The sequence below is a fragment of the Pelobates fuscus genome, chromosome 8 (assembly GCF_036172605.1).
Source record: "Pelobates fuscus isolate aPelFus1 chromosome 8, aPelFus1.pri, whole genome shotgun sequence".
Taxonomy (NCBI): domain Eukaryota; kingdom Metazoa; phylum Chordata; class Amphibia; order Anura; family Pelobatidae; genus Pelobates; species Pelobates fuscus.
In genome coordinates this window covers 115,435,501-115,461,698 of record NC_086324.1, presented here as the reverse complement: position 1 = coordinate 115,461,698, position 26,198 = coordinate 115,435,501, and the positions used below count along the sequence as shown (strand labels likewise).

At 40.9% G+C, this 26,198-nt stretch overlaps 2 protein-coding genes across 2 annotated transcripts in view; one reads left to right on the top strand and one right to left on the bottom strand.

Annotated features, from left to right (window-relative positions):
• KATNIP (katanin interacting protein) overlaps window positions 1-840 on the bottom strand; it is a 357,151-nt gene extending 356,311 nt beyond the window's left edge. The window contains exon 1 of the mRNA XM_063430236.1: window positions 769-840. Within this exon, the coding sequence (XP_063286306.1) occupies window positions 769-802 (34 nt within the window). The 5' untranslated portion in view covers window positions 803-840. The remainder of the gene's footprint in view (window positions 1-768) is intronic.
• Window positions 841-1,126: 286 nt separating this feature from the next.
• GTF3C1 (general transcription factor IIIC subunit 1) overlaps window positions 1,127-26,198 on the top strand; it is a 135,111-nt gene continuing 110,039 nt past the window's right edge. Inside the window, exons 1-2 of the mRNA XM_063430237.1 lie at window positions 1,127-1,409; window positions 11,423-11,617. Of these exons, the coding sequence (XP_063286307.1) occupies window positions 1,183-1,409; window positions 11,423-11,617 (422 nt within the window). The 5' untranslated portion in view covers window positions 1,127-1,182. The remainder of the gene's footprint in view (window positions 1,410-11,422; window positions 11,618-26,198) is intronic.

The following is a 26,198-nucleotide window of genomic DNA, read 5'->3' as shown; positions in this document are numbered from 1 at the left end:
TTTGTAAATATTTGACACCATATAAGAGGCATTATCCTTAATACACACGGAGACCTGTGGACCGTTCCTGTTGGAAATACCGCTTGGGATTGTGATATGCTTAAACACTACTACCAATCTGAAAGTGTTACTAATCACAGCTAAAATGTGAGGCAGAACTACAGATTTAAGAAAAAAAAAAAATCTCAACGTTGGTTTTTTTTTTTTTCATTTAATTTTATTCATAATAAATTATGTTTCATATATAAATATTTGATATGAAATGAAAGCCCTGTTTATCCTGAACAAAATGATATATAATAAGTGTGGGTGCATTTAATATGAAAGAGGGGAACTACGGTTGAACAGACATATAGCGCAAATTCCAGTTTTTGTTTACGTTTTGTTTTGATCAGAACGTGCACTATTGACTCCGTCCTGAAGGGGTTAATGTGGCGGAGTGTCATTGCTCTGCCATGGTATTGCAATGTCTGTAAAGGGTCATGCCCAGCTCACATAGCTCATCTATCAGTCTGGGACAACCAATTGTGGCCCCAACTGACAGAAGGGGTCCTCGTGTATCTGACGGTGCATGGGGCTTCCATGTTCCTGCAGATTTGGTTTGTGCTGTCAGATGACGTTAAGGTTCTGCCTGATGGCAGCAACCGTCATGCTACGGTTAAAAAGTTATTGTTCAGCTATTTGTACTTAAAATTCATACACCAATTCCCGACAATTCACGCTTCTCCAAAAAAATAAATACAACGTAAACAGATAAAAGTCACTTACTGTGCATAATGCCGTTGTCTATAACGCCTTGCATACTTCAAATTGTAACGAAACATTCGCCCACAGTGTTTGTTCCTGTTACCTAGTAACACAAAAAACAATCAAAGGCCAAGCTATAAACATCCAATCAGCTATCAGCATGACCGAGTGCAGCAAATCGTCTTTTACGTTCATGAACTGTTGCAGAAAGTCAGACAATAACCAATAGCGCTGAAGATGTTTAAATAACCAATAGGCAAGTGGGATTGAGATGACGACCAATCGATGCGCCCATGTGGGCGGCAATTATTGTCACGTGACATTATCTGAGTCTTGTTTTGTCGTGGAATAGCCGTCTACGGAGAGTCTTCTGATTTTTTTTTATTGATTTTGTTTTGTGTGTTCCGTTTTTCTAATAGAGAGTGTAGTTATGGAATGACAATGGATGTATTGGAAGCGCTGCTGGAGGAGGTGGCTCTGGAAGGACTTGATGGAATCACACTGTCAGCTTTCTGGCTTCGTCTGCAAACACGTTTACCTCCTTTTCCTTTGAGCTTAGACTCCAAGACTAAGCAGTTGATCTGGCAGTCGCTTGCTTCTCATCCTGAACTCGAATTTTACCTACTTCCCAAAGAAAGAGGCAATTTAGTACTCTATGACAGGTAGGTTGTCAGTCCTATCCTGCGTGACTGAGATATATATATATATATATATATATTTTTTTTAATAAATCAGTCTATTATTATTATTTTTTTTTCTCTATTTTGGCGCACAGTGAGATATCGCATTGACAAAATACAATAACAAAGGTTAACCCACGCAGAGGTCTAGATGGTAGACATTACTAAAATACACAGTACGTCACCTACACATCTTGATTTATTTTTATTTTTTTTAAATTTTAAAGTTTTTATTTTTCAAAAAGTCAAAAAGGATAGGGGGGGGAGGGGGGTACAGAATAAAACAAAAAAGGGGGAAGAGGATATACAGTCAAGGCAACATATTATTGTATTATTCTTTTTGCATAACATGATGTACATAAGACGATATTGAGCTCATAGTTGAGTACAAAACATTTATAAATAAGTTATACAGTTTTTTTTTGCCTTTAACCTGTGATCTATTGCAATTGCTTGTACCCTCACTCTGGATGTATGCAGGGTCAAGGTTATTGTATTTTGACAGGGCATTTGATGTACTTTATAACATTCAGGCGTATTAGTTTGGGTTTTGATCCTAGGTTGTAATGTTTCTATCTAACATGTTGAGCCAGGGTACCCATGTTTGTTCTGTCTGTCTTGTCTTTATGTGGGAGTCAGAGGAAAGTATCTCATATTTATAATATCAATTTATCTTGTCTAGCAATTCTTTTCTGAAGGGGCATCTTGTGCTTTTCCAGTTTTGGGCCAGTAGATGACGTGCTGCCAGAATTACAAGGGAGGCTATCTTTTTATCTGTTTTTCCCCATTGGATTGGGAAAATTAGTAAAAGTGCTAGTGGTGATGTTATAGGCGTTGTATGGTTTAGTGTTTGTTGTATAATTTGTTGGACTTGTGTCCAAAGTGGTTTAATCTCTGTATATTCCCACCAGATATGCATCATATTACCCTCTTCTGTTATACATCAATGCTTGGTAACGGTTTGATAACTACTTGAGCTCCACTGTGCGATGTTCATCTACTCCCATAGAAAAGGAAGCTCATGTAAGGAGCTTCTGATGTCTCTACTGAGCTAAGCCTTGTTGTACAGGTCCGGCTCATTAATTAAGAGCTTCAGCTCAGTACTCTCAGCCAATGAGCTAAGACCTGCAGGTTGGCTTAAAGGGACACTCCACTGCCAAAATACAAAATAAAAATCACTGCTTAGTAGGCACACCCCAGAAAACTTGCATGCATTTATTTATGCATTTTTTCATTGAAGTTATTATAGATATATAAGTATAGATCTTGTCTGCTTCATTTGCAAGCCATCCTCTTTTAACTCCAAAGAGACTGTGTGACTGTCCAATCGAAGACTTTCCAATGCAGCTCAATATTTGTGTTAAATATGTTTATTGGTTTCATAACATATTCCATTGCAAACAGATTATTCATAATGCGGGTTAGTGCCTGCGCAGAGGCCTGATTATCTTTGCAATTGTTGTGTAGCAGTTATTACAGTATCACAAGCGAGCGTGCTCCCTCCAGGAGCCGGTAGGCAGTAATAAGAAAAGCGGGTAATCGAGGGCAGATAAACTAAGAATCAGCGCCAATAAACAGAACAATGTATAAGCATCATCCCTCATCTTTTTTGCATCATTAACAGCATGAGCATACAGGGAGTGCAGAATTATTAGGCAAGTTGTATTTTTGAGGATTCATTTTATTATTGAACAACAACCATGTTCTCAATGAACCCAAAAACCTCATTAATATCAAAGCTGAATATTTTTGGAAGTAGTTTTTAGTTTTGTTTTTAGTTATAGCTATTTTAGGGGGATATCTGTGTGTGCAGGTGACTATTACTGTGCATACTTATTAGGCAACTTAACAAAAAACAAATATATACCCATTTCAATTATTTATTTTTACCAGTGAAACCAATATAACATCTCAACATTCACGAATATACATTTCTGACATTCAAAAACATAACAAAAACAAATCAGTGACCAATATAGCCACCTTTCTTTGCAAGGACACTCAAAAGCCTGCCATCCATGGATTCTGTCAGTGTTTTGATCTGTTCACCATCAACAATGCGTGCAGCAGCAACCACAGCCTCCCAGACACTGTTCAGAGAGGTGTACTGTTTTCCCTCCTTGTAAATCTCACATTTGATGATGGACCACAGGTTCTCAATGGGGTTCAGATCAGGTGAACAAGGAGGCCATGTCATTAGATGTTCTTCTTTTATACCCTTTCTTGCCAGACACGCTGTGGAGTACTTGGACGCGTGTGATGGAGCATTGTCCTGCATGAAAATCATGTTTTTCTTGAAGGATGCAGACTTCTTCCTGTACCACTGCTTGAAGAAGGTGTCTTCCAGAAACTGGCAGTAGGACTGGGAGTTGAGCTTGACTCCATCCTCAACCCGAAAAGGCCCCACAAGCTCATCTTTGATGATACCAGCCCAAACCAGTACTCCACCTCCACCTTGCTGGCGTCTGAGTCGGGCTGGAGATCTCTGCCCTTTACCAATCCAGCCACGGGCCCATCCATCTGGCCCATCAAGACTCACTCTCATTTCATCAGTCCGTAAAACCTTAGAAAAATCAGTCTTGAGCTATTTCTTGGCCCAGTCTTGACGTTTCAGCTTGTGTGTCTTGTTCAGTGGTGGTCGTCTTTCAGCCTTTCTTACCTTGGCCATGTCTCTGAGTATTGCACACCTTGTGCTTTTGGGCACTCCAGTGATGTTGCAGCTCTGAAATATGGCCAAACTGGTGGCAAGTGGCATCTTGGCAGCTGCACGCTTGACTTTTCTCAGTTCATGGGCAGTTATTTTGCGCCTTGGTTTCTCCACACGCTTCTTGCGACCCTGTTGACTATTTTGAATGAAACGCTTGATTGTTCGATGATCACGCTTCAGAAGCTTTGCAATTTTAAGAGTGCTGCATCCCTCTGCAAGATATCTCACTATTTTTGACTTTTCTGAGCCTGTCAAGTCCTTCTTTTGACCCATTTTGCCAAAGGAAAGGAAGTTGCCTAATAATTATGCACACCTGATATAGGGTGTTGATGTCATTAGACCTCTGTTGGAGCTCCAGTCCTTGGACGCCTCACCCTTCTCCGGCCACATGCTCGGCGCCAGTGCGCGCCTCCCCAGCCACCGGTCCGCCGGGGGTCAGCTCACCCCAGTGCCGCAGGGCTCGCAGAGTTGGGGGCATCAGCCCCTGGACCACCACCAAATCCTGGGGTACAGACTGGCTCCTCGCCAGGCAGGTCTCCGCCTCGAGTGGTCCCTCTATGGGATCCGGTATCCTGGGGGTCTGGGTGTCCCAGCGTGGCTCTCAGCCGCGTGTGTGCATCCGCCATCTTGGTTCCTTGTGGAAGAGGGGCCCTGCGCCGTGCGGGCCCTCGCCCCCAGCCTCTGAAGGTCTGACTCATGGGCCGGGATCACCCCCACCAGCCAGGAGGGGGGGAGCGGGACCGGGCCGTGTCCATCCCTCTCCCTCCTTTGCTTCACCAGCTCCGCCGTCTCCATGCATGTGAAGGCCCTGTGTCTGCCATTCATGCTTCGCGGTTGCAGCGTGTGGAGCGGCTGCCTGTAAATCGCTTGGGCTCTTCTCCTATGCTGCCCCGGTTCTCGGTGCTTGTTAAGGGTATATTTTCCCCTGGCTTTTTGGGCTTTTTCACTGCTTTAATGCCGTTTCAAATCGGAGCTAGCGCGGATGGCTGCCGCTCTGCCCGGCCTCGCCCCCCAATGCAGCTCAATATTTGCAAGGCAGGTGTTCTGGGCAATTGCTGCCTCTTGAGTTCAGTTTGGGCATGTGGGGTAACCAGGTTAATTTATAAAAGTGTAAATTTTTATTTAAATATGCACTTTTTTGCAAAATTTAAAAAGAGGGACATACTCTTCACACACAGAGCATTTCAGCAAGCTAAAGTGATATAGGAGCCTGGAGTGTCTATTTTGGGCTGCAGAGAAAAATACAGCCAGCTTCCTGTGTACCCCAAGTAAGTTGTTAAACCATTCTTAAATGGGAGTTGAAGCAGGCTGCAGTGGTTATGATGCTAGGAATGTTCCTTTTAAAATAAAAAAAATAAAAATAGGGGCTCATTCTTCCCAATGGATTAAAAATAATATATATATTAAAATAAATAAATATATATATATATATATATATATATATATATATATATATATATATATATATATATATATATATATATATATATATATATATATATATATATATTTATTTATAGGGCAATTCCAGAGTGTCAGACTTAGAACTTGTCAAGCCTCGGTGATTATACCCTTTCAACTCTTTGCTGCTTTACATTTTTTTTCTGAAATAAATAAATATTTTGGTGTCCGATGGAAAATGCCTGAAGAGTATTGGTTTTGAACATGAAATACAATAAAACTAGTGCTAATAATAAATGCACAGTGTATTTATTTGATATAGATATTAAAAACATGTCTTTGAACTCACAAAATATAACCTCTACATTCCAGCAGAAACAGACAATAGAACAATATCTAAATAAGTCCGTTTTAATTTATGGGACTTTTAATCATGTGATGAGCCTTGATGGATGCCTTACGATCATTTCAGCTGTGTTAGGATTAAACAACTGTATCTCACCAGTTTAGAGTATATTTATATATATATAAAAATATGGTGAAAAATTGAATAAAAAAGATTTTTGACTTCTACTTGATTTTTTTTACTTACCTACGAAAGCTAATGAAAAAAAAAAACCTGCTAAATAGATTCAAAATTTTGTACTGATTTTTTTTTTTGTAAGTTAAAGGGCTAGAAGTACAAGTAGGAAATTGCTTTTTAAAAATGTATTAATAGTGACATTGTAACACTGTTATCTGTCATAAATCTCTGAATCACACCTCACATGTAAACATTCGACAAAGTTAGCATTTATATGTGTTTGTGTGTGAAAATTGCAAAAAAAACAAAATGGAACGCTAATTTTGGCCAGTGTTTGTGACTACTACAAAAAAGACTGGACATACCCCATATTGAATACCCGGGGTTCTCTACTTTAAAAAATAAAATAAAAATATGTACATGTGAGGTGTGATTCAGAGATTTGTGACAGATAACAGTGTTACAATGTCACTATTGATACATTTTAAAAATATATATTTTGAAACCGCAATTTCCTACTTGTACTTATAGCCCTATAACTTGCAAAAAAGTGGCTACTAAAAAAGACTGTTTAGTGGTGTGTGTGGAACTGCACTCATTACCATAAATCTGAGCCAGGGTGCTTGCTGAACCGGAATCAAACACCAGATTTCCAAAAATTAATAAAGTAAAAGGTCCAGACACTCCTTGGTTCAAGACAGGTACTTTATTATGAACCGCAACAGCTGTTGTGGTTTCTACTAAAGTACCTTTCTTGAACCAAGGAGTGCCTGGTCCTCTATCACTTGTCTAAAAAAGACTGGACATACCCCATTTGCAATACCTTGGATTGTCTTCTTTTGCAAATTGTATGCCATCATGGGCTACCATACGCTCAAAGGCAACATAACCAACCTGACAATTTTCAATGTAAAAATATTTGACCCTGTAACTTTCAAAAACACTATAAAACCTGTACTTTGGGGGCATTGTTATACTCAGACTTTGCTGAACACAAATATTATTGTTTCAAAACAATAAAACGTATCACAACAATTCTATCTTCAGTGAAAGTGCTGTTTGTGTTTTGAAAAATTAATAAAGAGTAACTTTTACTAACAATATCGTTGCTGTGATATGTTTTACTGTTTTAAAACACTAATATTTGTGTTCAGCGAAGTCTCCCGAGTAAAACAGTACCCCCCATGTATAGTGTGACAGATCCATCTGTATAGACTAAGATTGCTGGTTTGTCTGTTTGCCCCTTTTCCGTCTATTTGCCTGTCCATATGCCCCTGTTTGTTTGTTGCAGAAAATACCGATCAAAACTATCGAATGGACGGCCACCCAGGACAGAAGTGTGCTGCTGGTTAACCTCTTGGCCCCAATTAGAACGTTGTGGTTAACCGCAGACACCTCTCCATTATAACCCTATTCCGGGTGGTCGTCGTTCGTATGCCGACCACGAGGAGGCGGTGGCCATTTTAAACACGCGAAGGACCAGCGGTGTTCGGCGAAGATTCTATGGAACTATAAACGGACACTTTATCTACCGAACACCGCTGAAGCTACCGGTCACCCTTTGTTTTCGTCAAGGCACACCTGTCAGTTCGGGAGTTTGGAATGTACGCATGGACTTAACCCAGATTGCCATCCCATGGAGTCAATTGTATGCCGAAAAACATATGAAGGACTTTGACTCCATGGCGGTTGAACTCTGCGCATTGGATCTGAGCGCTATTCGGTAGAAATATGCACTCAGATCCAGGCTATCTGGGGATACGTTACATAAAGCACATGCATTCAGTATTTGTACAACTATATATTTTTGTGTAGTTTCACAAGTGTATTTAAAATGGCGGTTCCTTCCCAATTATCTCCAGGATAGAGCGGAGGGATTTATGTATGTAAAGGGGAGTGCTTAATCCTGAGCCACTGCGATTGGCTACTGTCCAATATGTGTCCCAGTCTTCCATCTGGTCCCTTAGGGGAGTGTCCACCAGGTGGGAGACCTGCATAAATACGGGGAAGGTAGCCCTCATTAAATCAGCTCTTGTTTTACCCTCAACTATGGAGCTTTGTCTCTTGTTTGGGGGGATTTACTATACACGGATAGAGACTGACTGCTGGGAACGTAAGCCGCTTGGATGCTATATTGATTCGTTGGTTAGCAGCAGTTCGTGAGAACACAGCTCGGGAGTTTGGATTATTATTAAGTATGCTGTCCGGGAGATAGGCGCATCCCCCTGGTTCCGTTCGTGAGTTTGGAGTTCTAAAACAGCCTTACCTGCATTTCTGTAAAAGGGGAAGCTCTACTAAGCGGTGGTTTCACTCCTTTATGCCGGGAGTGTCTTAAAATACAGGTTTTAGGGTGTCATAGAAAGTTACAGGGTTGAATACAGTACTAGCAAATTAAATTCTCTTGACTTTCGGCCTGGGTTGTAAGGCAGATCCCTCAAATTCCAATTAATAAAATTACTTAATTATGTAAAAACATTACATAAATACTCACATAGAACTTAAATATATATGCAACATTTATATATTTGAGGTCTACGTGTATATTTATGAAATTATTTATGTAATTGTGGGTGTGTGTGTGTGTGTGTGTGTGTGTGTGTGTGTGTGTGTATATATATATATATATATATATATATATATATATAATCTATCTCAATTTATTTATATATACATTTCATCCTAAGTGTATTTTGAGATATATATAGGTGTGTGTGTGTGTGTATATATATATATATATATATATATATTAATATCAAAGTACAGTTAGAATAACATTTCATATATATGAAATTTAATTTGTAAAAAAAGTTTTTTTCATTTACTCATTTGTGTTTTATAATATATGTACAATATATATCGTTAATATGTATGTGTAATTTAATTATAAGTATATTTTTATATTAATATACATGTATTTTAATATAAAACTACACTTAGTATGAATATATATAAGCACTATGTGTAGACCTATGCTTTCCCATACGTGTGTGTGTGTGTGTGTGTGTGTGTGTATATATATATATATATATATATATTACTTTGCATTTATATTTGTGTATATGAGTTCATGAGCATTTATGTATATGTACATGTGTTTATGCGTTCACATATACATATGTATGTGTGTGTGCATGTATAAAGTGCACCATCCTCTGCACTGTGTTTTTGTTTTTCTTCTCCCTCTCTCCCCCTCACTCTGCTCTTCAGAACGATATTTATGACCCTCTGCAAAAATGGTGTCTATTTTCTAACAAACCTGTGTCTTATCTACACTCATGTCGCTTTAACCCCTGTATCACAACTCAACTTTGAATTCTATGTGTCGTCTTGCTCAGAAATGCTTCAGACGTGAGAAAGGGAGATTCTCCCGAAAGCTTGTCATTAAAAAATTGTTAGTCCAATAAAAAAGGTATTACAAGATTCAAATTTTCTTTTTTTTTTTTTTTTTTTTTTTTCTTTTTTTACACTTGCAGGGAGACTGCCTGTCAGCATAGGCAGTCCCCCTGCAGGCAGACACATGGACACCTATTGTGACCATGTGACCGCACGTGGCCGTGAGGTCCTAATTCTCCGCGGGGAGACTGCCTGGGCTGCAGGCAGTCGCACCGGGAGCAATGCCGATCACCGATGTGGGAACGACATCGACCGGTTGAGTAAAGATTTTCATTATGACGGTTCGGTACTTTCACTGGTCCTCAAGGGGATTTTTCCGATGACGGTCCTGAACTGTCATCGGTCGTGAATGGGGTTAAACCCTTGCAAAGTCATGAGCAGTACTAATAAACATTGGATTTGCTCTTACGTTGTTCCAGACACTTATTTCCTCCAGTGCCATCCACAACACCATTTCCATGGGCTGTTGTGAAAAAAGTGCCACGACATTTTAATGTAGGAATCTAGGAGCCATTATTTTTTTTTGTTTTTAAGGGACACTATAGTCACCAGAACCACTACAGATTAATGTAGTTGTTCTGGTGCCTATAGCCTGTCTGTGTAGCCTTTTCAATGTAAACGCTGCCTATTCAGAAAAAAGGCTGCGTTTACATTGCTGCCTACTACGACCTCTAGTGACAGTCATTCAGATGACCACTAGAGAGTCCTGTGTCAGTGCTCTGCATGAAGGTGCTGAATATTACCCATAGAGAGTTAGCACAGTAAAGGAGTTTAAGTATGTGTGGGGATATGCATAAGGCTATCCTAACTATAAAATAAGGCTAGGGACTAATGAAAGTATTTAAAAAATTGGGCAGGGCAGACTAGATGGGCCAAATGGTTCTTATCTGCCGTCACATTCTGTTTCTACGTGTAATATTCTCCCAATGTTTTCGTATGGGATCATTAAAGGACCACTCACAAATGTATATGTTTAATTCTAATCCATCCAGCCTCCCTGCCTTTGGGAGAGCTAAGTGGACTTTCCCTGGGGTCTAGTGGGGCTGCTATTCCTGAGTGTGAGGAAGCAGTGATCTTCCTGCAGCTCCTCTCTGCTCCCTCACACGTCATATTCCGGATCCCGGCATTACACAGCGCGAGGGAATAGAGAGGAGCTGCAGGAAGATCACTGCTCCCTTACGCGCTGCCCTAGCCCGCCGCCTCCATGCTCTCCAGGGCAGTCAGCTACATGCCCCCTGAGCCGGCTGCCTCCATACAGCCCAGGTCAGCCGGCTACAATGCTCCCTGAGCTGGCCGCCTCCATGATCCTGCGGTCGGGCACCCGGTCACGTTAGGTAAAAGGCTGACAAATCCTAGGCGCCAGGTCAAAATGTCTAGTCGCCATGGCAACCTGGCACCTGGGATTTGTCGAGCCCTGATGTAAATTGTTAAACCTTGAGCAAGATAATGGAGAACACATTAAAGAATAGCTTCCAAAGCGAGGTGTGTGTGTATTTATGTATGTATGTATGTATGTATGACACGGGGGAGTGGGGGTGGCGGGGGGAGAGTAGGTCAGAACTCTCGCCAAATCAAAAGTGAGAGGTTTATGTGCTTTCCCAAAATATATGCAGAAATTGGTTTATCTGAATGAAAGGATAAAAAATGCACGACAGGTTGACCGTTTTATGGAATTGCCCTATAGTTTTATAGTTTAAAGTATTTTATTCAATTTATAGATAAAATAATAAAACTTTAGAACTGCACAGGGTTGTTCTACCACATCTATGATTGCTAATGATTATTACTGATATTTAGTGGAACTAATTACAGCAGAGGTCTAGGAACAAAACATGTACAAATACACTGAATGACCAAAGCATACAATTTTTTTTTTTTTTTTTTTTTTTTTCATTTTATGTTTTGCAGTCATAGGATATATTTAGATTCTAAATTGCACTAGTATACTTTTTGTTTTATTCCCCTTTGTAGGTATGAAGAAAATGATGATGACATGGTGGTTGTTAAGTCCAAGAAAGTATTTTGCACAGAAGACATATACCCTGTTCATATGATCATCAATAATAAAAAAGGCATTCAGGGTTCATGCCAGTTTTTTAAAGAGAGAATTCTGGTTACAGAGCAAGTTAGGATACCGTCACAGACATATGAAGAAACAGTTGCAAAGTAAGTAATATCAAACATATGTACTGCATAGTTTCTCTTTAGTAACATAATCTGCTATTATTAAAGGGACAGGCATTATTTAAACATGCCTGTCTGATTTAAAAGCATTACATTTGAATTAGACCATTTATCATTTTGCATGCCGTACAAGCAGGTTATGTTTTTATCTTTATATTTATCTGCTTCTCGCTTGTTTCTTCTTGCTTACCCACCCCAGGAAGAGACATTGATTTAGCCAATCATTGTCCTAACCCTAAGAATCATGGAAAGCCGAATTAGATATGAATTTGCAATTCATAGATCTCACAATGTCATTAGTGACGTGGCAGGATCATAGAATGCATGCTGGCTGTGCCTTATGTGGGAAGGTGAAACTAAGATTACTTTTCTTAATCATCCAAGTTGGTTAGCATACTCCCTTGAGAATAGAGGGGAAGAGAGAAGGACAAAAAAAGGGGAAGGGAAAGGAGGAAAAAAAAACAAAAAACTGAGAAAGATAATAACGAAGAGAAGAACATTGAGGATTGAAAAGTCATCACTATATAACTCAGATACTGAAATATAGTGGCTACACCATCCCCAATCCCCTTCTTATCCCAAGGATCTTGCAAATGGCTACCAAAAAAAACCAACAAACTAAAGAACGTAATGAAGAGAGATAAGAAACAAGAGAGTAAGTGACTCTCCTTTTTTCTCCCCCTAAACAAATAAATCAAACTTGGAGGGGAACTACTTGGAAGAAAGTATAACCAATATACAAGAAGCCGCACAAAAAAATCTCCCATCTAATACAGAAAAAGTTCAGACCGTTACAAAGGCTTTTCTGGAAGATGCATTTGCCTCTCTGTTTGAAAAATTCAAAATTGAAATTCATAACATGAGAACAGAAATTAAAGAAGAGCAATATCAATTAAAGATGCAACTCCAAAACAATGGAGTGCAAATACTCCAACTGAAAGAAGATCTACAACAGCAAGAGAATCTAATAAAAAAAACAAGATGAAAATTTTTTCAACATGGATAAAAAAAAATTCTGAGTTAGAAGATAGAATGAGAAGGAATAATCTAAGATTCCGAGATATCTCCGTATCTATCACACATGAACATCTAGAAATATACATATTGGATCTCATAAAAACTCTTGATATAGACATATCAGGACATAACCATATCCTGGAGAGATATACAACATTTAAACCTCCAGAAATACACCGCTCAAAGCCATGTGATGTCGTCATATGCTTTGCCTCATCTAGACTCAAAGATCAGATCATAAAAGCGGCAAGAAATATCCATGCAATACTTGCATACGCACAAATAAAAATCTACCCAGATCTTTCCTATCATACAAGACTAGAAAAAAGGATCTTGACTCGAATTAACCCAGTGGCGTATCGTCTAGCTCTCCCAGCTGCCTTACGCATCCCTAACTCCTTTCACGTTTCATTGTTGAAACCCCTAGTTTGTAACAGATTCTCCTCCACGATCGCCCCTCCTCGCTCTGTTCAGGTGGAGGGTCAGGAGGAGTATGAGGTTAACTCCATCATTGATTCTCGTATCTCTCGGGGGAGAGTACAATATTTGGTCGACTGGAAGGGATATGGTCCTGAGGAGAGAAGTTGGGTACCACAAGAGGATGTTCATGCTCCTCGCCTTCGCAGGGCGTTTCACTCACGCTTTCCGTCTCGTCCCGGTTCCTTCCGCCCGGTGGGCGTATCTGAGAGGGGGGGTACTGTCAGGGTACCTGAAGCCTCTACCTCCGAAAGAGGTAGAGACTTAGTAGTTTACTCCTCCAGCAGGTCGGCTTCCTCCATCCCTCGCGGCTCTCCTAGACACTCTCACGCCGGCCGCGAGGGATCCGTCTCATTTTATGACGTCACGGAAGCCACTCAGGACTCGTCGGAGGCGGGTATACTCACTGTAACCAGGGTATTTAAACCTGTTTCTCCCATTCACTCATTGCCCTGTCGTGGTTCTAGCCTGTCTAGTCACACAGTGCTCTGGCGATTTCAGTTATTCCTTTGGTTCCGACCCGGCTAGTTTGACTTACTCTGTTTCCCTCTGGTATCCTTGACCCGGCTTGTTCCTCGCTCACCTGTCCTCTCGTTCCCTCGACCTCTGCTTGTTTCTGACCATTCTCTTTACTCTCCGTACGTTAGTCCGGCCATTCTAAGGTCCGGTATACGTACCCTGTCCTGTTTGTACTTTGCGTGTTGGATCCCTGTCCCGATCCTGACACTTACTGGCTTTAGCAACTGCAGATTGACATTGTATATTGCTGCCTAATTTGTTGTCTATAACAATTCCCAAATCTTCCTTGTGTGTGTGTGGTTATCCCTAATTCACTACCATTTAGTGTGTAAGTTGCTTGTGCATTCTTAACCCTGAAGTGCATAACTTTGCATTTCTTTACATTAAATTTAATCTGCCATTTTAGTGCCCAGTCCCCCAATCTATCCAAATCCCTCTGCAGCAAAGCAATATCCTGCTCACATTTTACTTTACAAAGTTTTGTGTCATCTACAAACATGGATACATGGCTTTCAATGCCTATTTCAAGATAATTTATAAATATGTTAAATAGAAGTGGTCCTAAAACAGAACCCTTAGGGACACCACTTACCACTTTTGTCTAGCCTGAAAATTTACCATTAATTACAACTTGTTGCAGCTATCGTTAAGCCAATGTTCTACCCAAGAAAAAGAATATTAATCTAGACCAATTTCTTTTAGTTTGAAGACTAACCTATTGTGAGGAACCGTATCAAATGCCTTGGTAAAATCCAAGTAGATCACATCCACTGCAACACCCTGATCTATACTTCTACTTACTTCTTCGTAGAATGTAATTAGGTTGGTTTGATATGACCTATGTTTCATAAAACTATGCTGATTATTGCTAATAACAACGTTCTTCCCAATGAATTCCTGAATATTATCCCTTAATAGCCCTTCAAATATTTTCCCAGTTACAGAAGTTAAGCTCACAGGTCTATAATTTCCAGGCAAGGATTTTGAACCCTTTTTTAAATATAGGAACAACATCTGCCTTCCTCCAATCCTCTGGTACAACACCTGCAACAAAAATTAAATACAGAGGTTCACTTATTTCCCCTCTTAGCTCCTTAAGTACTCGTGGGTGAATACTGTCAGGCCCCAGAGCTTTATTTACATTAATTTTCTTTAATTGCTGTAGCACCGTGTCTCGAGTTATCCAATCACAAGTTATTTGCAAGTTTGTTTTTTTCAGAAATAATTTGCATATCTCTTGCCATAGGATCCTCATTAATATATACTGATGAAAATAGTTATTTAAAATTTCTGCTTTTTCCTGGTCTTAATTAGCTAATAAACCCAACTCTGTTTCCACTTTTTTTTTTTTTTAGAATTTATGTACTTGAAAACATTTTTGGGGTTGGTTTTGCATTCTTTAGCTATCAATTTCTCATTTTCTAGTTTAGCCACTTTAATTGTCTTTTTGCAATCGTTATTGGCTTCCTTATATCTTAAATAGGATGCCTCTGATTTGTCTGATTTAAATGCTTTAAATGCCCTTTTCTTATTTTTAATCTCTTGTTTTACTTCTCTACTAAGCCACATAATTTTATAAAAATAATTTATAAAACTCAGAGTAAACTAATCCCTCCCAGCAATTTTTAAGTGTAACCATGACCTGGCAAAAGATATATAACTATGAAAGAATGGAACAACTCCCTCAACAAAAAAATATACATATAAATATAAAGTCTGTCATTGTTTAAACATACATGAAACTCATTATAAATTACTAACAGATGGTATAGAACCCCTCATAAAATAGCAAAAATGTATCCTACAGCACCATCTAATTGCTGGAGATGCAATGAATTAATGGCAGACTTTCAGCATATTTGATGGGACTGCCCGAAAATTAGACTACTATGGAAGGAACTAGACCATTACTTACAATCTTTACTGGAAACAAGGATTAAGCTAACTCCAAGTATGGCTCTATTACACATGGATGTGACGGGCATTAATAAAGAATCTAGGGGGGCGGGGCCTGGACGCGAAGTCGAGCGGGCGCAGGTCAGAGCTGCTCCCGCTCTAAACGCCAATTCTGTCTGATAAAAAGCCTTAAATCGACTCCAAAACTCGTCAAATGGGCCACCGACAAAGAGCTGCTGACAAGGGCTACGAGTTGGTGCCAAATATCAGGCACCGACTACAGAACACCCAGCAACGCAACCTGAGGCCTACAAGCATGGCAGGCGTGGAGGAGGCGGCCGCTCCCCCGCCGCCAACGCCGGCTTACAGGAAGAGACTGGGCCCACGTTCCCCCCCCTATGGACCGGCGGGGGTTATCCCGGTCCCAGCTACCCATCACCTGCTGCCAAACGACAACGGGGCAACCCGAAAACGACTGACACCTTGTGCAGCTGGGGACAAGATGGCGGACCCCACACGGACCCCCATCACACGGGAGCTACTGGAGCCGCTAGAGGTCCGCCTTGACAGGCTACTCACAGCCTTCTGGAAGAGGCTCGAGAGCGGTCCGCGAACCGCGAAACTGCCACCTGACCCACCTCACCCTCCCCGCCAAGCACCAAGCTCGATCAGCCGGCAGGCTCATGAGACACACTCCGACGAGAGGCGGAGGAGACGGGTGAAACCCAGAGCACGCGGACCACACAAGCAAGGGAACAGGGGACTAGACGCAATCTTCGCCCGTTTCTGGGCACAACTGGAGGCTCGAAACAAGGCAGCAACCCGAAGCAGAGTGAAGGGACGGAGGAAGAGCGGCGAGGAGGTTCGTGCGCCACCCTCGGGCACAAACACCCAACAAGCGGCAACACACCCAGTATTGAGCCCACCTGGGCCGAGAGCCGCCGGGGTTAATCCCCCTACGCATCACCCACGGAGGCGGAAGACTCGCCGCAAGCAGCGACCCACCAAGCGTCATTGCCGTATCCCGCCAGAGACGGACCTGGCCTCAACTGTGAGTACCCAGGCCCGTGGGACACTGATGCAGGCCCTCCCCACAGCCCAGGGCTGGAGGGTTGTCACATTTAACCCCCTCCGGGAACTGTCCTCCGGATATGTCAGCGAGCCCCACTTTTGTCCTGCACCTGCCTCCAGCTACTCACCGGCTGGTCCCAGCAGCCTCCCTTTGCGGGGCATCGGATGAGGAGGACTATTGTGGACTCATGCCAGCCACCCAGGGAGACGTGTCCTTGGTGCACAGTGCTGGATACTCCACCAGAGGGTGCTTTTTACGTGTGCTGGGCTGTCTTGCACCCCTCTTTTTGGCCATACTACTTAAAGCGTGTTTGGCTCCCTAGATGATACTCGGTACTGGTGGTTACACTGTATTTGTCCTACCTGTTGCAGTCAGCTAGCCTAACAAAGTTATTTAAATTTGTATATCTTGTATTCTATGAAACACTTGTTTAATTTTCACCCGTCAAAGCCACATAATCAGATACCCTAGCCTGCATCTTATGTTTTCCTCTTTGTCCCTCTTCTGATTATATATCCTACATAAGAATAGGAAAGCATTAGACATACCTTAACAACTATACTTATTGTGCTGTTCCTTGCATGAACTCAGAATAGTTGACCAAGCACGTTATAATTCCTAAAACTCATTCCATGCTGTTTTCTAGACAACAATATTGTTTAATAAGAGAGTCTAGCATGTTTTCACTACCAATTAGCCTCAGGCTTTACTTACTTTCATAGCTTTAACAACATGTCTACGACCATGCAAAGCTTAGCCACTAATGATTCCAGACATATGCTGTTTAAAGCGACTTATGTTAAAGCGACTATTGTTAAAGCGACTATTGTTAAAGCGACTATTGTTAAAGCGACTATTGTTAAAGCGACTATTGTTAAAGCGACTATTGTTAAAGCGACTATTGTTAAAGCGACTATTGTTAAAGCGACTATTGTTAAAGCGACTATTGTTAAAGCGACTATTGTTAAAGCGACTATTGTTAAAGCGACTATTGTTAAAGCGACTAATGTTAAAGCGACTAATGTTAACTTGGACATAGGATATGTCATTTTTACTAACCCTTATTTGCTACGGTTTTGCATAAATTCACACTCATACTTTACTTTAAAAAAAAAAAAAGAGGCAATGCTAATTTGGAAATGTGACACAATACTGTTGTATTTATCCGAAGCTGTAACCTACTAGAACATTATCCTTGTTTTCTCTTCTGTAACCTATCCCATATGCCTTCAATAAAAAAACAGATTGACAAAAAAATAAAGAATCTAGACCTATTGTTTTCCATATCTTAATGGCAGGGAAGACCTCAATAGCCAGGAATTGGAAATCTTTTAAGGTAGATAATTGGTCTAAGTATTATTCAATGTAAAATGGAAAGGGCCATTACTAATTTTGCACCAAATAAGGGTAACCATTATACCTACTGGGATAAATGGATTAAAAAATTAGACCCTCGAAAATTTGTTTTTCTTAGGGAATTTCTTCTGTTGCTTTCTCTGTTTCCTCCCCTAGCAGTATGATATATTTTTGACTAGGGCCGGATATGGAAATGTATCTTTCCTTTTTTTTCCCTTGTTGCACCACGAACCGAGCAAATGTGTGTATGTCTGTTAGTAAGTCTGTATGTATTTGATTGTTTATTAAAAATGTAACAGTGTTAAGATAAACAAACAAAAAATGAAACCTAAATCAAGCAGATAAAGATAGAGAAAAAGAAACTGAACAATACATGTGATGATTTGGTATTTTGACAACTTCATATACTACTATTCTAGAAATGAAACCACAAATACCACATTCTGATGTAAACGGTAAAAAAAATAAAAATAAAAATTACTTTTCTTATCCTGCACATTACACTCTGTTTCACTAAATGAAGCACTTACAACTTTTAAGGGGACTTTAGAATGGTATGTCAGGGAAAGGGAAGCACTTCACTAGTCGGTCCAGTCAGGAAGAAATTTTGGCAGCCGTGGTCAGCATTGTATCTCTGAGATTTTTGGGTTCAAGCCTGGTGGGTGTCAGAGTATGTTTTCTATTTGTCTCAGCTGTACACATAACCCTAATAAGCATTATATGGCGTCTACGGTGGTGTTACCAGATTTGCGTTGGCAATGTGTATGTCATATTAGGAATCTTTAGAGGTAATCACGACCATGATTACTGCAATGTATGTCGATGCACTTTATGAAAAATGTTCCTAAGGAACAAAAGTCTGTCCTATCCCTCCTTACTGGGAAATAACCCAATTAATTTAGAACCGAAGAAAACAAAGCCAACTCCCATATGATGCATGTATAGTACTGCGTACAGAGAAGATTTGATTCACAATTTAATTTGTACACAAAACAGAGTAAACCCTATACTGGTTAAAACTCTGGAAAATATTCCTAATATAAAGACATTTCTTCATTAATCATTCCTAAGATCATCAATAAAAAGGAAAAAAAAAGAGAGCGTAAAAAAAATGTCTGACCAAAGAAAAAGTTATCGTGGAGTGTGAGTAAAACACCAACTATTTACATGTGTACAGGGGAAGTTTAGTCAAATGGTCTAAATGGGCAGTATAGGGGGAAGAATAGGTCACTGTTCGATACCAAGCTTTAATATCTCAATTCCAGAACGTTGCATGCTGTACAAATGTAAACAGAACAACGGGTTGCCGTTGTTCGTATGTGTGAACATGTGGTGGTGGCCATCTTTAGCCGCAAACACGTTTACTCGTCAAGTGCATGGAATTATTATCGGTCACTCGATGGTGCGAACACCTGCTGGGACATCCATCTCTTAGTATGTTCGGCATTCGGTGGAAACACACTCCCGAACAAGAGACACAGACAAAGTATATACACGAACTGATTGCATTCATATTTCTGTTATATTGTGAACTACCGAACTAGACCGCAAGCCCTGATTATCTGGAACTGTTTTGGGCATGGGAACAAGCGTGTGGTCGATCAAACTATGACTTCGAGGAAATCTCTCAACCGATCTGGGTCATTTTTGGATATGTTGGTCACCCAGATTGGGGCTATCAGGGGATGTAACTATGGGGGTTTTGTGTGTTTAAATGTGTTTTGTAAACATTTGTTTTCTGTTGATGACTCAATTATCTCCCAGGCACAGGGGAGGGATTATCTTATGTATGGGAGTGTCCTGGATCTGAGAGCCAATGTAATTGTGTATTTGTTTCTACTGTAGTCTGCTCTCAAGTCCAGGGGGGAATGCCCCTTGCATGGGGAACTGCATATAAGGCCAGTTGTGGCTACCATTAAACGAGTTCCTGCTTACTCTCAACGTCTCATCCCATGTGTGGGGGAAACAACTGTATCTACTCTGGGGATTGCTATATCACTATACTCCCCTGGAATTAAAATCACTTGCTCTTTTAAGAGCATATTGCTACTCTATTGGAGGAGAGGTCTACCCATTGGAAGCTGGGTTAAGTGGGCAAGCCTTATAGTTGACCCTGTAACTTTTACAAACACTAAAACCAGTACATGGGGGGTGATGTTATACTCTGTAGACTTTGCTGAACACACATATGAGTGTTTCAAAACAGTAAAACGTATCACAACAATGATATTGTCAGTGAAAGTGCATTTTTTATTTAAAAATAAAAATGCTTACTTTGGCCAGCGTTTGTGACTAAGTATCTACTACACAAAAGACTGGACATACCCCATTTTGAATACACTTGGTTGTCTACATTTGCAAATGGTATGCCATGATGGGGTTATTTCACATTCCTGGGCTACCATCTGGTGTCAAAGGGCAACATAGACGCAGCAAACCAATCTGGCAAACTGAAATGGGCAAGCCCTGTATAGACACCCTAAAACCTGCACATGGGGGGGTGCTGTTTTACTCTGGAGACTTTGCTGAACACAAATATTAGTGTTTCAAAACCATAAAACCCATCACAAGATGATATTGTCAGTGAAAGTGAAGTTGTTTGCATTTTTCACACACAAACGTCACTTTCACTGACAATATCATTGTAATACGTTTTACTGTTTTGAAACACTCATATTTGTTATCTGCAAAGTCTCTCAAGTACATCAGTACCCCTCACTCCCCCCATGTACTAGTTTTTCTAGTGTTTTTGAAAGTTACAGGGTCAAATGCAAGGCTTGCCCATTTAATTTATTCATTGAAATTTGCCAAATTGGTTATGTTGTCTTTAAGACTGCATAGTAGCCCAGGAATAAGAAATACCCCCATGATGGCAAACCGTTTGCAAATATAGACAACCCAGGGTATTCAAAATGGGGTATGTCCAGTTTTTCTAGTAGCCACTTAGTCACAAACACTGGCAAAAGTTAGCGTTGATGTTCCTTTTTTGCTTTTTTCCCCACATACAAACAAATATAAATGCTAACTTTGGCCAGTGTTTGTGACTAAGTGGCTACTACAAAAGACTGAGAATACCCCATTTTGAATACCCTGGGCTGTCTACTTTTTCAAATGGTATGTCATGGTAGGGTTCATTTTCATTTCTGGGCTGCCATACTGTCTCAAAGGTAACATAGCCAATCTGGCAAATAGCAATTTCCAAAAATGGAAATTGGCAAATCTTATGTTGGACCATGTAACTTTCCAAATCACCATAAAACCTATACTTGAGGGGTTCTATTGTACTTGTGAGCCATTACTCTACATATACTGTGTGTGTGTGTGTGTGTGTGTGTGTGTGTGTGTTGTGGGGATATTTATGGGGTAATAATAGTAAACAGTTGAGAATTGCCCACTATTTCAATTCTCAGATCCCAAAGATCGTTATCGTGTAAGTGAAATGTATTCCATATAAATAAAATCACAATTTGTTATAAAAATACAATTTATTGTGACAATGTAAATAATAATAATATGTAACATGCATGATAATAATCAATGAATATTCAGTATAACATGAGTATACAATACAAATGGCAATACATTCCAATGGTTAACACAGACAATTGTCAAGACAATGATTTATGATGGGCTTCACAGAGACACTTTCTTTCACACAGCTTGCAGCATAAGGCCATAAAAACTTTAGCTAACAGTTAGAATAACCATTTCAGGGGGGCGGGGCCTGACAGCCAAGATGGCCGGTCGCACACTTCAAGAGCTCCTGCAGTAAAGAGCACAAACATGCTACCACAGATCGACCCCTTAACGCTAGCAACGCATGGTGGCCAGAGATCTACACGCGACGACATGCATAACAGAATGATACCGATCCGGCACCAAAGCGAGGCGGGACTACTCACTCCGACCGTGCGGCCTATAATGGAGCGGAGCCTGAGGCCTGGGGGAGACGGCCGATCCCCCGGCAGGGAGCTGCTCACAAGCGTGAACCTGACACGACCCTGCTGCCCCCCCCTCTGGACCGGCGGTGGATATCCCGGTCCTCGCTGGGGACGATCACCCCCAAGTCACCGTCCGACCCAACGACAACACCCAAAGCAACAGGGGCATGCATAGGCCCACACCGGAGGGTGGCACTGACACAGCCTGCCAAAAAACGTCCTCTAATCAAGCCTCCTATGCACACAAGAGACTTCTACGAGCAGATCTGCGCAAGCCTGTGGAAGAGGCTTCAGGCCCAGAGACGGTCCTACAAGATGGCGATCACAGAGGTGGCGGCGTGGATCCGCCCGGCACTACGGCGCCAATTAGGCGGGAACCCCCCTCAGATCTCCCCCCGGCGGAGCAGGAGACCAACACAGAGGGAAATTAAACCAGGTACCCTGGGCACCAACACTAAAGCCCGCACACACCGGAGGGGACCTCACCAACATGTGAGACCCGCCAGTACATCTGCGGCCCTAACGGCCATTGCCCAGCAGGGCGCAACCCCACGCTTGAACACTCACAGTTCCGGCCGCGCTGCAGATCGAGAGACAGGGAAGCTGAATGCCAGAAAGAGAAACGGGCGGAACGCCCCACAGCAACCCTCATGGAGGAGAACCTCGTCCCAAAAGCATACAGAGCAGAGCCTACCTCACTACAACTCACCCTTTGAACAGCCGCGACGACCATCCCGAGGGGCACACACTCAGTCACGAAGAGGCATCGGCTGATGCGACGGGGACTTGAACTTAATGTGAGGCATAGTAGCCACTAGCACTCAGCCCTTTATGCCCCCAAACGAACTTCCATGATACATAATCACTACTCAATTGCCTAAACTGCTCTATAATGGTGTACTAGCTAAGACTGCACATAGTTAAGAATGTACCCACACTGTCTAGCACGCACTATAGCATAGGCATACTTCAGAGGGCATACCTGCCTATTTAACAGACACCCTCTATACTGCAGTAGATGTACCCCAGCATGATATAGGCATAGTTTTGAGGATATACCTGACTATTTGAAAGACAAGGTTTAACGCTACTATCCACGAAGCAAGGTTTCTTAACCTAAACGCTTACAGCATAACGTCTATAGGCATTGTATTGTATTGTACCAAGACACTGCTTTCAAGTGTGTTTACCTTATACCTGCTCTAAATTAAGCAATCTAGCAATGTTCAAAGTTTAGCATTTTTTTTGTTGTTGTATTTAACTTTACCCTATTTCATTCAAGCCTACTCTGCAAATTAACTGTTTAGTTTACAAAACGCTAGACTAAGCCTGTGCGACATAGCCTGAATGTTACACTATGATCCTCAAAATTAGCAGTCTAGATACACCAGTGAAGTTACCTTTTAGTCATGTGACAGAATTAGCTGTCAAACCCTCCACTGTTCACTAAAACAAGCGAGTTACTTAACAAATTGTTTATTATAGTTCAGACATAACTGCCTAACTTATCATTATGCTATTCAAAACAAAATATGTGCAAACTCTCTATGCCACTGTTTCACCTGTTCATGTTCAAGTATAAATGCACGCTGTTGTGGCGTATGACTAACCTATGTACTCACCTGCACAACAAAAATAAAGAATAAAAAAAATAAAAAATAAATATTAATAAGTAAAAAAATAATATTACAAATAGAATAAAATAATAAAAAATAACAATAAAAAATATTAAAATAATAAAACAATAATAATAATTAAATAAAATAATAACAAAATAATCAAAATATTAAAATAATTAAAAATAATAATAAAATTGCCCACCCGCCACCAAGGCTCTGCAACACACACACTGCACTCATACACACACACACGCTGCACTCATACACACACACTGCATTCATTATATACACACACAGTAAATAAATATTCAATTAATATAATTTTTTTTAGGATCTAATTTTATTTAGAAATTTACCTGTAGCTGCTGCATTTCCCGCCCTAGTCTTATACTCGAGTCAATACGTTTTCCCAGTTTTTTGGGGTAAAATTAGGGGCCTCGGCTTATATTCGGGTCGGCTTATACTCGAGTATATACGGTATTAGAAAACCTTTACTTTTTATTTTTCATAGCACAAATACTTAGGTAAGAGTGGCACACAATACAAATACTTAAAATTACACAAGCTTTTTTTTAACCTGTGTCCTTAGAAGAGAACTGGGAAACAATGTCCCTAAGACAACATCCACTAGTTCATCAATGCTGCTATTTACTAAAGAAAACACACGACAAAGTAAATGTGCTTCCCTTACCTCTTTTAAACCACTGAATGGCCCTATGGCAGATACCGTGTTTCCTTGGACCATAATGTAACAGCTTGTTAGAAGTTCCAGTGCCTAAAATGGGACAAAGGAAAATACAGGAAGAAATAAAATGAATAAAACCAAAAAAACAGGGGACGGGGCCTGACCGACGAGCTGGCTGGACGTGGGGCACCTCGGCTCCTCAATGAATCGCCAATATCCAGCTCAAAACAATCTTATAGCTCCTGAATAACTGCACAGCTACTACAAGAAAGCGAGGGGGGACCCGAGCACAACTTTAAGAGTGAATACTGACCCTCGTCCTGCTGGCGAGGATGATGGCTGGGATTGCGGCCTGTCGTGAGGCTCTGGCGGGAGATGCGGCCGGTCTCCTGTGCTCAGTCCGGCGGGACTTCCCACACACTTAGCGAGAGCCCTTTTTACCGCCCCATGTGGGCCGGGGGGGGGTTGTCCCGGACCCCACCGAGGAAGCAGCGACCACCTATGAAGCCTGAGCGACAAACCGAGCAACTTGGGACCGCATGAGAAAAACAAAATGGCCGCCGCATCCATCACCAGCGGCAGAATAAGCGTCACACAGACACACTCTGAGGAAACGATCAGAATGCAAGGCAGGCACACGCCTGCACTACCTGAGTCAACGCCTCACCATGGTCACCGGCAGATCTGAGGGAACTCAATCAGGACTCTAACCCTGACGTGTCACAAGCTCCCTCTTTCATATACTTGAGGCTGCCACTAGCAGATACAAGAGACTAAACACCTCCCTGGCAAGGGACCTAAACACAGCAAGGACACTGACCGACTCACAGAGGCAGGGATGATCAAGCGGTAGCTATTCATATATGCCCAACGTAGTTGTAGACTACTGCATACCCTGTGTTTTCAGCACCTTACCTTTCACAAACGCTGTGTGCATACTGCAGCTGACTCTCCTTCTGTGGTTCCCCATAGAGAGCAACTATGAGCTAGCATGAGAGGCCGATTCAGAAAACCTAGCTGCCCCCTGGTGGTTACATTTATTTAAGCATACAGAAATACATACTGGACGTTCCTTTGTATAGCCTGTACTAAAAATCTAATGTTTTACGCTGCTTTAAAAAACAAAATCTGCATTGCTACTCATGCCTAACTAACACTGATCTATGTTAAACAATCTGCTGGCAACAGCTGTTGGGGCATTGCCAGATTGTTTGTATTTTTCATTCTATGCACCAAAAATAAAGAATTAAAAACAGAATAACCATTTCAATGCTGGCTAGACCGCCTAGGTAATTAAGACCTATGTTCATGTAATTTTAAATAAAATAACATTTAAACCAGCTAATTAGTCATTTCCTGGAACCATCCAATAATAGTAATCTACCATGTTCTATAAGCAGAATTTTAACTTGCCTAAACAGATATTTTATCTTATTTTAGAGCAAATCAATACACCTGGATAAATATCACGATATGCTAACATGTGATGTAACCACACCAATATATAATTATTATTTTCCCATCTGCAGAATGGGATGCTTATAACTATATACTTCTTAGTTAACTAAGATTTCTAAATATCGAAATCTGATCGTGATTTATCCAGTCATATATCATGCTATTAGAAAATTGTAATTAATTTAGATTAATTAAATTAAACCAGTATATTTACCAGTTGAGTAGATATTTTCATCAGATTAGTAGGTAGTCTCAGGAACTGAATGGATGTGTGATTGGTGTGTAAGAAATTCTGAGTGCCCTGGAGTGGATATCTGTCATTGATTTCTCTGCATTGCCCTGACTGCTCACCTCTTTGCTTCTTTGCTTCCTTTGCATCCTTTGCATACCTCCCTCTTCCCTTTGTCTTAACTTTTTTAAAGGGAAAATTCACTAGGTGATAGACCAATAGAAAACTGGAGGTGTGGTTACCTTCCAGATAGCAATTTAAGGATTTGGTCTATAGAGGGCAGTCTTATCCCAC